The sequence below is a fragment of the Amaranthus tricolor genome, chromosome 8, assembly GCF_026212465.1.
Source record: "Amaranthus tricolor cultivar Red isolate AtriRed21 chromosome 8, ASM2621246v1, whole genome shotgun sequence".
NCBI lineage: Eukaryota > Viridiplantae > Streptophyta > Magnoliopsida > Caryophyllales > Amaranthaceae > Amaranthus > Amaranthus tricolor.
In genome coordinates this window covers 22,536,640-22,550,534 of record NC_080054.1, presented here as the reverse complement: position 1 = coordinate 22,550,534, position 13,895 = coordinate 22,536,640, and the positions used below count along the sequence as shown (strand labels likewise).

General features: G+C 29.9%; 1 protein-coding gene across 1 annotated transcript; it reads left to right on the top strand.

Annotated features, from left to right (window-relative positions):
- Positions 1-406: 406 nt before the first annotated feature.
- LOC130821284 (peroxidase 50) lies at positions 407-5,596 on the top strand. The gene is made up of 4 exons (XM_057686977.1): positions 407-712; positions 1,994-2,194; positions 2,374-2,539; positions 4,902-5,596. The coding sequence occupies exons 1-4, from the start codon at positions 491-493 to the stop codon at positions 5,306-5,308; spliced, it is 996 nt and encodes a 331-aa protein (XP_057542960.1). The 5' UTR covers positions 407-490; the 3' UTR covers positions 5,309-5,596.
- Positions 5,597-13,895: the final 8,299 nt, after the last annotated feature.

Genomic DNA, 13,895 nt, shown 5'->3' with positions numbered 1-13,895 from the left:
TTATTCTTCTCGTTAACTTTTTGTACAGTTTTTAAAACAAATTTTGAGTCTCAATATCTCTAAATACACATAATAAAATATTATATAATATACATAATAAAAAAAGTATACATTAAAACGAATATATATAACAAAATCTCATATAGATATATTTTATCTTTTAATTATGTCTTAAAAACATTAATCAAATTTCTCTCTGCTTAAGGTGGAAAATTTCAAACGAGAAGAACATAAAAAAAACAAAAAGAGTAATTTTTTTTTTCTAATCCACACATTTCACTCTTTTTTAAATATCATTTATACAATTTATAAAGTTTCAATAATTTTTAAATCTTTGTGCAAAATTTCATTATTACATGACAAAGCGAGCCATCATAATTGAATAGTAATATAAACTAGACTATAAATCCATCTCATATACTCTAGGCCACTGATAAAATCGCATCACACTCCAAAAACCCCACAAAATAGTCTAAAAACGCCCAGGAAAATGCGTCGTCAATTTTACAATGTAGTAGTATTTTTGGCGCTATTATTAAGCGTCACCTTATGGACGCCTTACACTGCAACTGCACTCAGCACAAATTACTACGCTAAAACATGTCCTAACGTTGAAAAAATAGTTAGACAAGCTGTGCAGAAGAAAATCCAGCAAACTTTTGTTACCATTCCTGCTACTCTCCGTCTCTTTTTTCATGATTGCTTTGTCAATGTAAGCTTTGGTTATTAATTTTCTTTTTTTATTTTTTTATTCTTTTCAGAAAGTACATGATATTCATGCTAATTTCAATGATAATACTTGAGAATCATTCTTAAATTTTTAATTTTACTTGCTTTTAAAATAATGGTGGAATTAGTTCTGAAATAATTGCTTGATTAGAGTCTAAGTTTGAAATTTAAGCTCTAATGTCAAGATCGAAAGGCACGAAGTAACTTTGATGAACTGATATAATTTCAATAACTATGACAATGTTTAAAGGAAATAAAACAATGCAAAAAAAAACACAAAGATTTAAGGAGGCTCGTCCAATGATGGCTACGTCCTCTGTGGTGTGTAGTTACTTGCTTATATTATCACAATTGATAACTACAACTCTTACAATGAAGTATAACAAAAGATGTAAGAGAATGCAAAGACTATGTGTTTAGGCTTAGGGGTTTGTATTTGATGTGTTTGGATGAATAAATGAACTCCCTATTTATAGGAGAGATCACACTAAGCGACATTTAATACATTAAAGCTATAAATAAATGATAATAAAACAGCCCCAAACACTTGAAGAGTCAAAACAACTGCATCCTAGGAGAGTCAGAAGATCCGCTCGACCAGAGTAGAGGCTCGCTCGGTCGAGCAGTCTGGTTGAGCGACCTTCAATGGGCATTCTGACAGTTTTTCTCGACCCAGCATAGTTCATTAAAATTCATAACTCCCATGTTTAAATCAAACACATTAATCTCTTCATTACTTCAAGAATTATTCCATCATATTCAACACACATTAAATTACACACTTAAAACACCTATGAACTTACTCATTAGGATTCCATCCCATGGGTTCACACATGAATGCACAGTCAATTGGTGCACTTAAATCACCATAAATCTCAACAAGTTCAATTTTTAATTTGAATTTTTGATGTATTAAACGCTAAGTTTAAACTAATTCTAGATTTTAAAATGAAATAATCTTTCCAAAGATAGCATTACTGATTAAGGCCTCAGTATATATTATACTTTAACACGCCCCCTCACACAATAGTCATTTAGACTATAAGTGTGGATGCAACATAGGTCATTCTAATATCTGACGTTGAATATTTTACTTTTTAAATGAGGAATGATTGAGATTCGAACCCAGAACTTCATGTCAAGTTTTTTCTAATACCATGTTAAAGAACCAACTTAAACAAAAGCTTAATATATGCTAATGTTAAGTTCTCAAAGTATACTCTAACATGATTTGAATTATATGTACTACGTGTTTATTAAACAGGGTTGTGATGCCTCGATTATGATTCAATCAAGAGGTACTAACAAGGCTGAAAAAGACCATCCTGACAATCTTTCACTAGCGGGAGATGGGTTTGATACAGTGATTAAGGCAAAAGCTGCTGTAGATGCAGTGCCTGGATGTACAAATAACGTTTCTTGTGCTGATATTCTTGCTCTTGCTGCCCGTGATGTTGTAAATTTGGTTGGTTATTATTGTTATTATTATTATTAATATTATTATTATAGTATTATTTTATAAAACCGTTTATAGAAAAAAATTTTGTAAGAAGTTGACAGTAAGTCAAGTAATAAGTTGAACACCCAAATCCTTTTCAATATAAAAAACTAATCTGTGAAACATATGTATGTATATGAATGTAGGCTGGCGGACCATTTTGGAAAGTAGAGTTGGGAAGGTTTGATGGATTAGTATCAACTGCGTCCAGTGTGAATGGAAGATTGCCGCAACCAACTGATGATTTAAATCGGCTTAACTCTTTATTTGCTTCCAATGGCCTCACCCAAAATGAGATGGTTGCTCTCTCAGGTAATATACCTATTATAAATATAGAAGTAGTTATTATGTTTGCTCTTTGATATATACTTTATCCCCTATGTTATGTTTGCTTCATTTGAATCTTCGAAGAGAGTACGGATATAAATTGTTCGTCACTTTTTCTCATTCAAACCTTATTTTCAAGCGGGACATTAGGTTGATGATTGAATTATGTATAGCTAAAATTTATAAAAATTAATTATTATGAAAGTATGCGAATAGATGATTCAATTAGAGGAAGGAGAATCAAGGACAAATGTATAAAATTACTCTTTTATTACAGCACACTCAATAGTGAGGGAAAAAAATTTCTTCACTAATCTCTTTCAACACTTTTTTTCTCATCCACATCATATTTTTGTGTGTAAATTTTTATCATAAAAAAATTATCTCATCAATGAGAAAACAAAAACATTTTCTCACCACTTCCTAAACACTAATTTATATAGAATTTAAAAAAAAATAATTTTTTAAGTATGTTAAAATATAGCAAAATGAGTGTCTAATTATAAAACATAAATTTTTATGACCATTGAGATATTTGTATATATTTTTGATAAATGTATAAATAAAAAAACCTATTTACAAAAATAAAAAATGTTATTAGGACAAGTGTCAAGCTTCTATTAATTTTGGATTGTGGAAATTTTCTTCTCATTGAGATTTTTTTTTAGAAACATTTGTAATTTTTTTTACCTTTACTCATTATTGGGATAAAAAACTCACAAAAAAGTTTCCACTTATATAAAATTTCTCCACCATTAGGAGTGGTCTTACAATAATTAAGAGTACAAAATGTAGCCAATTAGTAATTAGACAGATAAGATGTTACAATCAACTTGCTGCCTAGGCTATCATTATGCTAATAATTTATGAGCTTCATGATAGATCATAATTCACATAGCTAGTTTTTAAGAGACTGTCTTTTTAATGAATCCTCCCAATTAGAAATAATTATTTTGAAAAATCGTCTTTCACAAGCATTTTTTGTAATTCACAATAACATATTTTGAGTACAATTTTCATGATATTAGGAATTTATTTGAAGCACATGTAAAATGCTTGACTACATAAAACATTTAAATAATAGCATTGATATTTTGTAGCTACTAACTACATCCCATCAAATATTTTGCATTAACCAAAATTTGATTTTGTTGTTTTAATGAAATTAGAGTTCATTGATTTCTTTACTTATAAGTAAAAATTAATAAATTAATTGTTGGCTTAAATTAATAAATTAATATTCTTCACAACAATGTTTTAAGATTATGTCCGCAGACATTGCCTTTTCTAGAGCAACGTCCTGAGATCGAATCTCACCTAACTATCTTATTTCCTTTAACTTAATAAAAAAAATTTTAAGTTAGACTACTCTTATAAAAGACCGTCTCTTGATAAGAATTGTGATACTAAAATAGTCTTAAATATAAAATATATATTTTCATAATATGTATTAAATGAGATATTTAAGACGTTTTTTTGAGTTTTCAATGTTTGTTTTAAGTTTTGTTTTATTGGTTTACTTTAGAAAAAGGTGTGTATGATTAGATGCGTTACTTGATTGGCTGGATTGGGATGGCCCAACTATTTGGACTGTCTTGAATTAGTTATAGCCTTTGTCAGCTGCGTAATTTGGACTTATAATTAGCACCGACAGTAAATGTTAAAACACCCGTGTTATGAATTCCTTATCCTTCTCTTGTTTTCTTCTACATAACATGAGGTAGAAAAATAATGTACCAACACCAAATAGATCATTCAGAAATTTATAAATTAATTAAAATTTAAGACAAGTACAATTAGAAAGTATACACATAATATATGTAAAATAATTTAAACCTCTACTTAACAATCAATAAATATTTTAAGTCAAGTGATGGTGTTTGGTATATGTTTAGGTCATATAAAGTTATTTAAAAAAAAATTAAATAATTAGTTTTTTTGCAAAATATTGTATATATTAGATAGTTTTTTGTAATTATTTCTTATATTAATTATGAGTATTACAATAATCCCAAGCAGTAGGATGGTGAAGAAAATGACAAACTCTCACAATATAAATTTATAAGAAAAAATGTGTATTACACTTCACAAAGTAGGAATGACGGTTTAGTGGCTTGATTATTGTATTCGAATATATATGTTATGGGTATTTTTTCTTATATTAAATTGGTATTACAAATAATATTACTGCTCTTCTTCTATAAAATTGTCATGCTATAAAACAGACCAATTAAAATGATCTAACCGTGAGATCTGATCATATTATTGTTGAAGGGCTAAAAGTATATATTCTTCAATATTTAGAAGTTCAATTTCTGCGACTAACAATTGTGTGACCAATGTGCAGGGGCCCACACCGTGGGATTCTCACACTGCAGCAAATTCTCAAACAGGATATACGGGTTCACACCAAAGAATCCAATTGACCCGACCCTAAATGCACAATATGCCACCCAACTGCAGGGTATGTGCCCAAAGAATGTGGATCCCCGAATTGCTGTAAATATGGATCCAGTATCACCAAGGATGTTTGACAATGTTTACTACAAAAACTTGATTAGTGGAAAGGGTCTTTTCACTTCCGATCAAGTTCTTTATTCTGACCAACGAACTAGAGGACTTGTTACAAATTGGGCCCAAAGTTCTCTAAATTTTAAACAGGCTTTCGCAAATTCTATGATCAGGTTGGGTCGAATTGGAGTTAAAAATGTTAAAAATGGAAATGTTCGAGTTCAATGTGATGTCTTTAACTAAGAACATTGTACTTTTTTAGTAAGCTATTCTTTGAGTTTAGTATTGAAAATAATATTTTTTCTCATAATATATTTCTTTTAGTAGCAAACTTAAGAGAAAGAAGAATATTAGAGTCTTATTGTAGACATTTTTTCCTAGTTTTTGAATATTAAGGTGGTGTTGATGTATTTAAATGTTGATTTGGATGATGAGGTACTAAGTAAAAGTAGTTTATATGTATGATTGTTTTTCTTTTTGTATGTTTAAAATACCTTATAAATAAAATGGTTGATTCAAATGTATTCTATTAAATAAGTTGTTAATCTCGTTAGAGGACAAATACCTATATATTCTTGTATGATTGGACAGAAGATTTGGAGAGCGACTATCTTATATTGAGATCAATAGACTATTAGGTTTAATTATAGTTTTTTTCAATACAAAATTAGTAATTGGTGAATTTAAGGTCATAATTAATACCCTTAAGTTTAAATTTGAATTCTAAGTTATAACTGATCATTTAATTAACCACTTTATATATAATTGATCACTTTAATATCACTATATTAAATTATATTTTTTATTGATTTCTTTTAGAGTAATAACTGATCATTTAACTGATCACTTTATATATAATTGATTATTTTAAAGTCTGAATTAATTACTTTAACGTTGAAATTGGAGACGTTAAAATAATTGATCCTGTTCACTTTATAAATTTGTAAATAGAAATTAATCACTTTAGTGTCAAAATTAAACACTTTTAGGTCAAAATTGAAATTTCTTATTTTAATTGATCTATTTAAAATTTATTTTAATTTTAAATTGATGATTTCAATGTCAGAATTAATACATTTAGGGGGCGTTTGGTTGGGGGTCTTAAGGAAAGGGAAAGGGAATGGAAATACCCCATTCCTTTTGATGTTTTTTGGTTTCCATTTTCAATGATTTACTTTCCCCCATTTAAGTTTTAGGTTTACCCAAATGAGGTAAACCTCATTCCCCACCTCCCCCGTCACTTTGCCATTCCATTTCCTCCCTCATTCAGCAACCTCTCCTCTCCAAACCCTACTAGCATACTGCCGCCATCGTTGTCATCTCCTTCCATTCCTCGCGCCTCGTTCATCACCCTCAAGTTCTCATCTCTTCCTCGCGCGTCCTTCCTTCTGCAGCTGCGCCATTTTTCTCACTCTCGATTTTGCTGCCGCCATTGTCAAATGTAAGTTACTTGCTGATTTGAATCTCCTTTCTCTTCACTCCTTTTCCTAATTTCTGCTTGTATTGTGATGGATTGAAAATCAGATTCGTGTTCTTGTTGATTCTCTGTTTTACCGCCATTTTTTGATTTTGAATTTCTGTTCAATCTCTGTTCAATTTCTGTTCAATCTAGTTGATTATCTATTGAATCAGATTCGTGTTCTTGGGATTTAATGTTGGGTTGTACGCGTGAAAAGAATATCAGAAAGTAGCATTTTTGAACCAAAGTTTTGAAATCTGGGTTTTTGGATTTGCTTTGGATTTGGTTTTCATCTTTTGGATTTGTTGTTGTGATAATGTATGCTGTTTGTTTTTGAATTTGGGTTTTTTTGTATGCTGTTTGTTTGGTTTTCAAGAATACATGGAAACAAGCTACTTGGTACTTCTTTGATGTTCTTATTGATGTTCATTTCTACAGAAAATGGCTAGCATTGGTACTTCTTTGAAAAGGAAGAGAAATTGAGACTGTATTCGGTTCATAATTACTATGATTAATTGTGTTGTGTTGCTACATTTGATGTTGTACTCGATGAGAAAAACTATATACGATTCCCATTATCTTAAGCTTGATAAAAAAACTAGGAGAAAAATGAGATTGCACAACTTGAATAGAATGATTAGAGAAAGTGACACTTTGTGTATGAACTATCTTCGTATAAATCGGTACACATTTGGTGTACTTTTAGAGATGGTTAGAGATATTGGTGGATTAAATGAAACAAGAAACACATGTTTGGAAGAGATGGTTGCGGGTTTCTTATACACATTAGCTCACCATAAGAAAAATAGAATGATGGGTGCACATTTTTATAGAAGTGGTGAAACTATTAGTAGACAATTTCATGCTTGTTTGTTAGCAATCTTAAAGTTACATGCTATTCTTCTTAAGAAACCAACACCAATACAAGAGGATTGCAACGATGAAAGATGGAAATATTTCAAGGTAAATAAAAACCAACACTTTAATTTGAGATAAAATAGAGAGACTATTACATAATTTAAAGTGATATTGTTTGTTTTGTAGAACTCATTAGGTGCCCTTGATGGTACAATGATTCTAGTGAATGTTCCTTGTGATGATCGATCCAAATATCGGACTAGAAAAGGTACCCTTGCTATGAATGTATTAGGAGTATGTTCACCCGAGATGGAATTTATATATGTCTTACCTGGTTGGGAGGGGTCGGCACACGATGGTCGGATTCTTCGAAATGCTATTTCTAGGCCTAATGGGTTAAAAGTTCCAAAAGGTAATTTGATTGACGTAATAGATTTTATTTGAGATTAACTTAGTAAGAGAGTAATATTTTTTTTTAATTTGTCAAGGTTGTTATTATCTATGTGATGGAGGATATACGAATGGAGAAGGATTTCTTGCACCCTATAAAGGGCATCTTTATCATCTTAGAGAATGGAATAATGGCCCCCGACAACCTCAAACTGCCGAAGAATATTTCAACTTAATCGAGCTACAAACAAGTGATTATATGTAATTAATCGAGCTACGTTGTTATTATTTAGAGTTATGTTTTTTTAAAAAATAAGTTTTTCAAGTTTATCATATAACAACTACTTATTTTTGGAAAAAATATAAAAGAATTTAAAAACTCAAACTTTGATTCCTTAACTTGAACCAAACGACTAGGCTAAATTAGGGGAATCCATTCCTTTCTCCTTCATTTCCTTTCCTCATTCCATTGCGATTCCCTTGTGCGAACCAAATGCCCCCTTAATGTCAAATTGAAATTTTATTTGTTATTTTTTTTTTTGTTATACGCATCCCCAATGGGTCAAGGGCCTAAGCCACCCGAAATGGATGACTCTTTTGGGAACACTTAAAAGGGGTACAAAATATATTCCATCCAAATGTTTTCAACAAAAGGAAAGGCCCATCAATGTGGAGTATACAAATGAACAAGGTTATTTGGATTGAGATTTTGATTGAGATTTTGATTGAGATGAACCACTAAGAAAGAATCGAATAGGTAACTAAAGGGGGTGTTTGAAAAAATGGTTTATTGACAATTTTAATTTATTTTGATACAATGGATTTGGTGGTCAAACCAACCAATGCTAATGTATGGTAAATTAGTTAGTTGAAATAGCTTATTATTATGAATAAACTGTTTTTGAACAAGCTGCTCATAGAGCGGGTTCAAAATCAATTGGTTAAATTAGTTAATCAAATCAGCTGGTCAAATCAGCCATTATAATCAGCTATTAGTCGTTTGCCAAACAATCCAAAAAAAAAGATCTAGGATGCAGGTACAACCTACAAAAACTTTAATATGGTAAAATCATCCGTCCTTATTCATAATTGTTCATTTTAAACATTTGAAATTGTGATAAATTCTTATACCCTATGAATAGGAAAAAATTTTATAATCAATTTAAAATTTATATCAATAAAGAACTTTAATATTTTATTTGTAATTATGGAATGTTTTCAACCATTTATGAGTACATATGAAGAGAGTTAGTGAGCAATACAGCATAAGAAAAATCAGTTATGCTTGGGATCAAATTTATTGGATCGATTAGTAATATCGTAAATTTGTGTTTTGAATCCATCATTTTGAATAGGATTATTAGATCATACATGATTCATGAATTCAACCCAATTTGAAAATAACCATATTAGTCTTTTTTTCATTAAAATACTTTTTTGAAACAATAAAAAAATTTATAAACATATTTTTGCAAAAAAGTTATTAACAAAATAATTTTAGAAAAATCATTTATGCATTCAAATCGACTTGAGTTCGACCAAATCTGAAAATAACCATACACGAATTGACTCGGCTGAAAATAATCGAACCTAAAGCTCACATGATTAGTCATTAGCTGATTTGCTACAACAAAATTTTGTGATTGCGCCAATTAGTGACAATATTTTTGTCAGCAATTTGCGATGACATTCTAGCAAAAAATAAATTGGTCGTCAAGACCAAATAGTGACAAACCAGCAGGCAGCAACGGACAAATATACTTCCTTCGTTTCAAAATATATATATATATATATATATATATATATATATATATATATATATATATATATATATATATATATATATGCTACATTTAATTTTTTTACGTAATCCACTATGTTATTTTGATCATTAAGACATTGAATTATACACATATAAAAATTATAAAAAGTTAATATTATAAAAATATGCGATTATGCGATTCAAACAAGATCCTACTTAACTATATTTTTTCTTACACATTAGCCGTGAAGTAATTTGCCAAGATCGATACGATGCTAAGAACTTAGATGAACGATGCAAACAACAAAGAATAAAACAACGTTTGATAATGTAAACTTTCAAAGAGACACAAAGATTTAAGGAGGTTCACCCAAAAATGGCTATGTCCTCCGTCGTGTGTAGTTTCTGTTTATAATATATCAATGGAGCATAAAATACTCTTACAAATGAAGTATTACAATTGTGTAACAGATAAAACAAAAGGCTATGTGTTTGGCTTAGTGGTTGTGTTTGATATGTTTTTATATGTGAATGAGAGCTCGCTATTTATAGGAGAGATCACACTAAGCTAACATTAAGTACATTAAAACTATAAATAAATGGTCGAGCGGCACTTTAGAGAGCTTCTAACAGTATTACTCGACTTGCATGGTAGAGCATCTTGAATTAAACCTTTGCACTTCTTTATTAAGTCCCATAACTCCCATGAATAACTCACACTTCATTACCTCATTAATCCATACTTTTAATCACCATCATAAATCACAATCATCAAGACTCAACTTAATACACGCACATTAACACACTCATGGGATTCCATTCCAACAGTCACACATGAATGCACACGTCAATTTTGCACTCAAGTCACACCATTCATAACAAGCACAATATAAATAATAAGCTTTAACGATAAATGGTGTCAATAATAATTATGTAGCGAGTATTTCAGAATGGAGGAAGTACGCTGCTTTTATAGTCTTGACGTGAATAGTGAACACTTTGGGGGTCATTAGCCCAAAGTGGTCTTTTATGGTCATCACGGAAAAAGAATAATATAAACATTTTCTTTAAAAAATAAGTCTTGAATAATTGTAATTCACAAAATAAGTGTTTTCGTATCCGAATGTAAAGTCAGGGTTTGTTCACTATTACTAACAACGAATAAAAGGAAGATAATGTCATAACGTAAGAAATGACAAAAATATATTACAAATTGTTCGTTGTTTTCAACAGCGTGCTAACATGTGTTGAATTTTGTTGAGAATTGATTCAAAATTAAAATACTTATTATTTAAGAGTTAATTATTTTAGTAAGTTATTAGAAATATGAGAGTTAGTAGGATCATGTTGACTCATTAAATTATATGCTAGAAATATAGGATTAGTGGGATCATAATGACCCATTATCTAGAGATAATTTTTTTAATTAATATAGTTTTTTATTTTATGACTTTGTAAGCCTGTAAATAGACTATTTTTCTGATTAATAAAAGTAGTAGTTTTAAGTTTTACGTTTAGCACTCTACCATACTTACTTTTTTTAATTTTTTTCCAATATAGTGGTATCAGAGCTAATATGATTTGGGTTGTGAGATTAAAATAAAAAGGGAAAGAGAGATTGAAGTTTTCTATAAATAGGCAGTGACATAAAAAGGGTAAAGTTGGTGAGAAGTGCATCATTAAAGGTAACGGTTGATGAGATGTGCAGCAAAAAGAGGAAAAAAAAGATTATGAGAAAGAAACAATGGCACAAGTGGTCATAAAAAAAATTTTGTTCTAGAAATTTGGGTGAAAATGTGCACCAAAATATTCTAAAGAATCTATAGTTGGTGATAATGTTTATAACATAATAATAAGGATAATGAGATGCTCATCAATAATTGATGGTTACGACAACTGTGTCGTGGTATTAAGAGAAGTGCACAAATCATGAAGATAGATGCTCCATGAAAATGTAGAAGAAAATTTTGAACTAAGGGGAAGTGTTGAAATTTAATTCAAAATTAAAATAGTTATTATTTATGAGTTAATTATTTTAGTAAGTTATTAGAAAAATAGGAGTTAGTAGGATCATAATTCATATTGACCCGTTATGTTAGTTGCTAGATATATGGGAGTTAGTGATATCATGTTGACCCATTATCTAGAGTTAGTTTTTTTAAAGGTAGTTATTTTATGACTTTGTAAGACTATATATAGACTATTTTTCTGATTTGTAAATGTAGTAGTTTCAAGTTTTACATTTATCATTCTGCTATACTTACTTTTTTTAATCTTTTTCCAACAATTTTTCGGCCCTTTTATACGTTATGACATTATCTTTTTTTTTTGTTTTGTTGTTAATAACAACGAATAAAGTAAAAAAATTTCTTGTTCATTGTTAGTTACATCCAACAAACCTTAACCTTAGGTTCAAACACAAAAACGCTTATTTTGAAAATTAATACTTCTCAAAGCTTATTTTTGAAAATTTTTAAACAAAAAATTAATCATTTTCAATTTTTCGCCCATCACGCATATACATTTTGAGACTTATTGTCCAAATTGGTCTCTCATAATTGTTACTTAGACCATTCAATCTTTTTTATTTGTTACTCCCTTGAATTCATTTAACCTTGTCAATATATACTAATTTAATTTTAAATATCTCTAATTAATTATAAATGATTAATAAAATTTACATTAAAACAACGGATATTTCATGATATACCACTGCTTTCTTCGAAATTCACCATATACCACACAAAATATTTTAATTCATCATATACTATTGAGTTTTCATCCGTTAGCAAAGAATACCATTAATGACAACTACCGTTAGTGTGCCATTTGTGGTAAATTATCTGTAATAGTCCGAGCTAAAGTGAACCGGATATTCATATGAAAATATGAATTCTGGGTTACACGTTGGACATTTAAGTTAAACTATTTTCAAGATCGATGGCGTTGTAGTGATAAAGAAATAAGTAATCAAAAGAAACGGAAATAGTAAATCAGCGGAAGTCGAAGTTTGCAACTTGAGAGCCCATTGGCCTCATAAAAAAAAAACCAAGTAAAGTCCGAAATAAACGTACTAGCTAAAATGAATAGTAAAGTTCAGATGATCAAATAGTATAAACTTAAGTGCGATAGTCAACTCATGTACAGGTTATAACATTTGGGTCCTTAAACAACAACCCAACCTGCAATTTAATCTACTAGTTGTTAAATGACAACATCATAGCAAGTTCCAAAGAATATAAACCAATACACGTCAGAAACTTCATATCATGCATTATACATGTTACATACAAGCAATGAGTTTATCCTAGCATGTAAATGCTCTAATAGATAAAATGTCATATTTGACTTTCTAATTCCCAACTCATGTCGTTGCCCGTCCAGTTCCGGTCGCCAGAGTAATACCAAACTTTGGCGAATCCAAAGGCAACCTCCAACCTAAGATGTTGCCCGTCCTATTCGGGTTGTCAAAGGTAAAGTATGCATACCCCTATGGTGACCGTAATGATCCAAAACTGTCATGGGAATGATAACAATAATAATTCCATTCCAATATTTTAACCCCGTGCGAGTAACTAACACAACCATCCTCAAATTTTCAATTTAAAACTCCTTTCAAATTATTTTTGGTGTCTAAGCCTTAAGCGGTAAACAACATCACATTACATAATGAACACAACACTACTTCACATAACCAATTACAAAAGTATGGTCAAAGTGTGTACCTTGATAGCACGGTAAATCAAATTAAGGCACTTTCACAAACGAGATGTCAACCTCTAATGAACTGAGGTCCTAAACACAGATACACACACAAAAAGCACGCATCAGAACGTGTTTACACATTCATTTGATTTTATACTATCAAAGCATTACTAAACTTCATAATTTTAAATGAATAAATAATAATCCCAATAACTTCTTAATTCTAAAATGCAACCAGTAACTTTTTTGCCCTTTTTGGACAGTTTTGAAATATCACACAGAAAATCTGACTTCACCATTGCGTCTGGAAGGCATCTATTACGTTGGGTACCAAATTTCATAATTTTTAACGCCCATTTACTATTTTTAATTAATTTTAGCGTTTAAACGACTTTTAATGAAATCGGTAAACGAAACGATAAACAAACTCACTCAAACCCCAAAGACTGAGGTGCGCCTACCGAGACAGAAATAATGTTTCTGTCCAGAATTTTTTTTTATTATATATATATTTTTTTTAATTTTTAAATTCATTTAATTTAAATAATTTAATCTCTTTAACCTCCTTTTACAATTCAATTTTTTTTTTTCACAAAAATAAAATCAACCATATCTACAACAAATTCATAGAACAAAATAAGCACATCATAAAAGTT

Coding starts and splice junctions, on each gene's coding strand:
- LOC130821284 (XM_057686977.1), top strand. CDS start 491: ATGCGTCGTCAATTTTACAATGTAGTAGTATTTTTGGCGCTATTATTA. Junction 2,195..2,373: donor CCCGTGATGTTGTAAATTTG/GTTGGTTATTAT, acceptor ATATGAATGTAG/GCTGGCGGACCATTTTGGAA. Junction 2,540..4,901: donor TGAGATGGTTGCTCTCTCAG/GTAATATACCTA, acceptor ACCAATGTGCAG/GGGCCCACACCGTGGGATTC.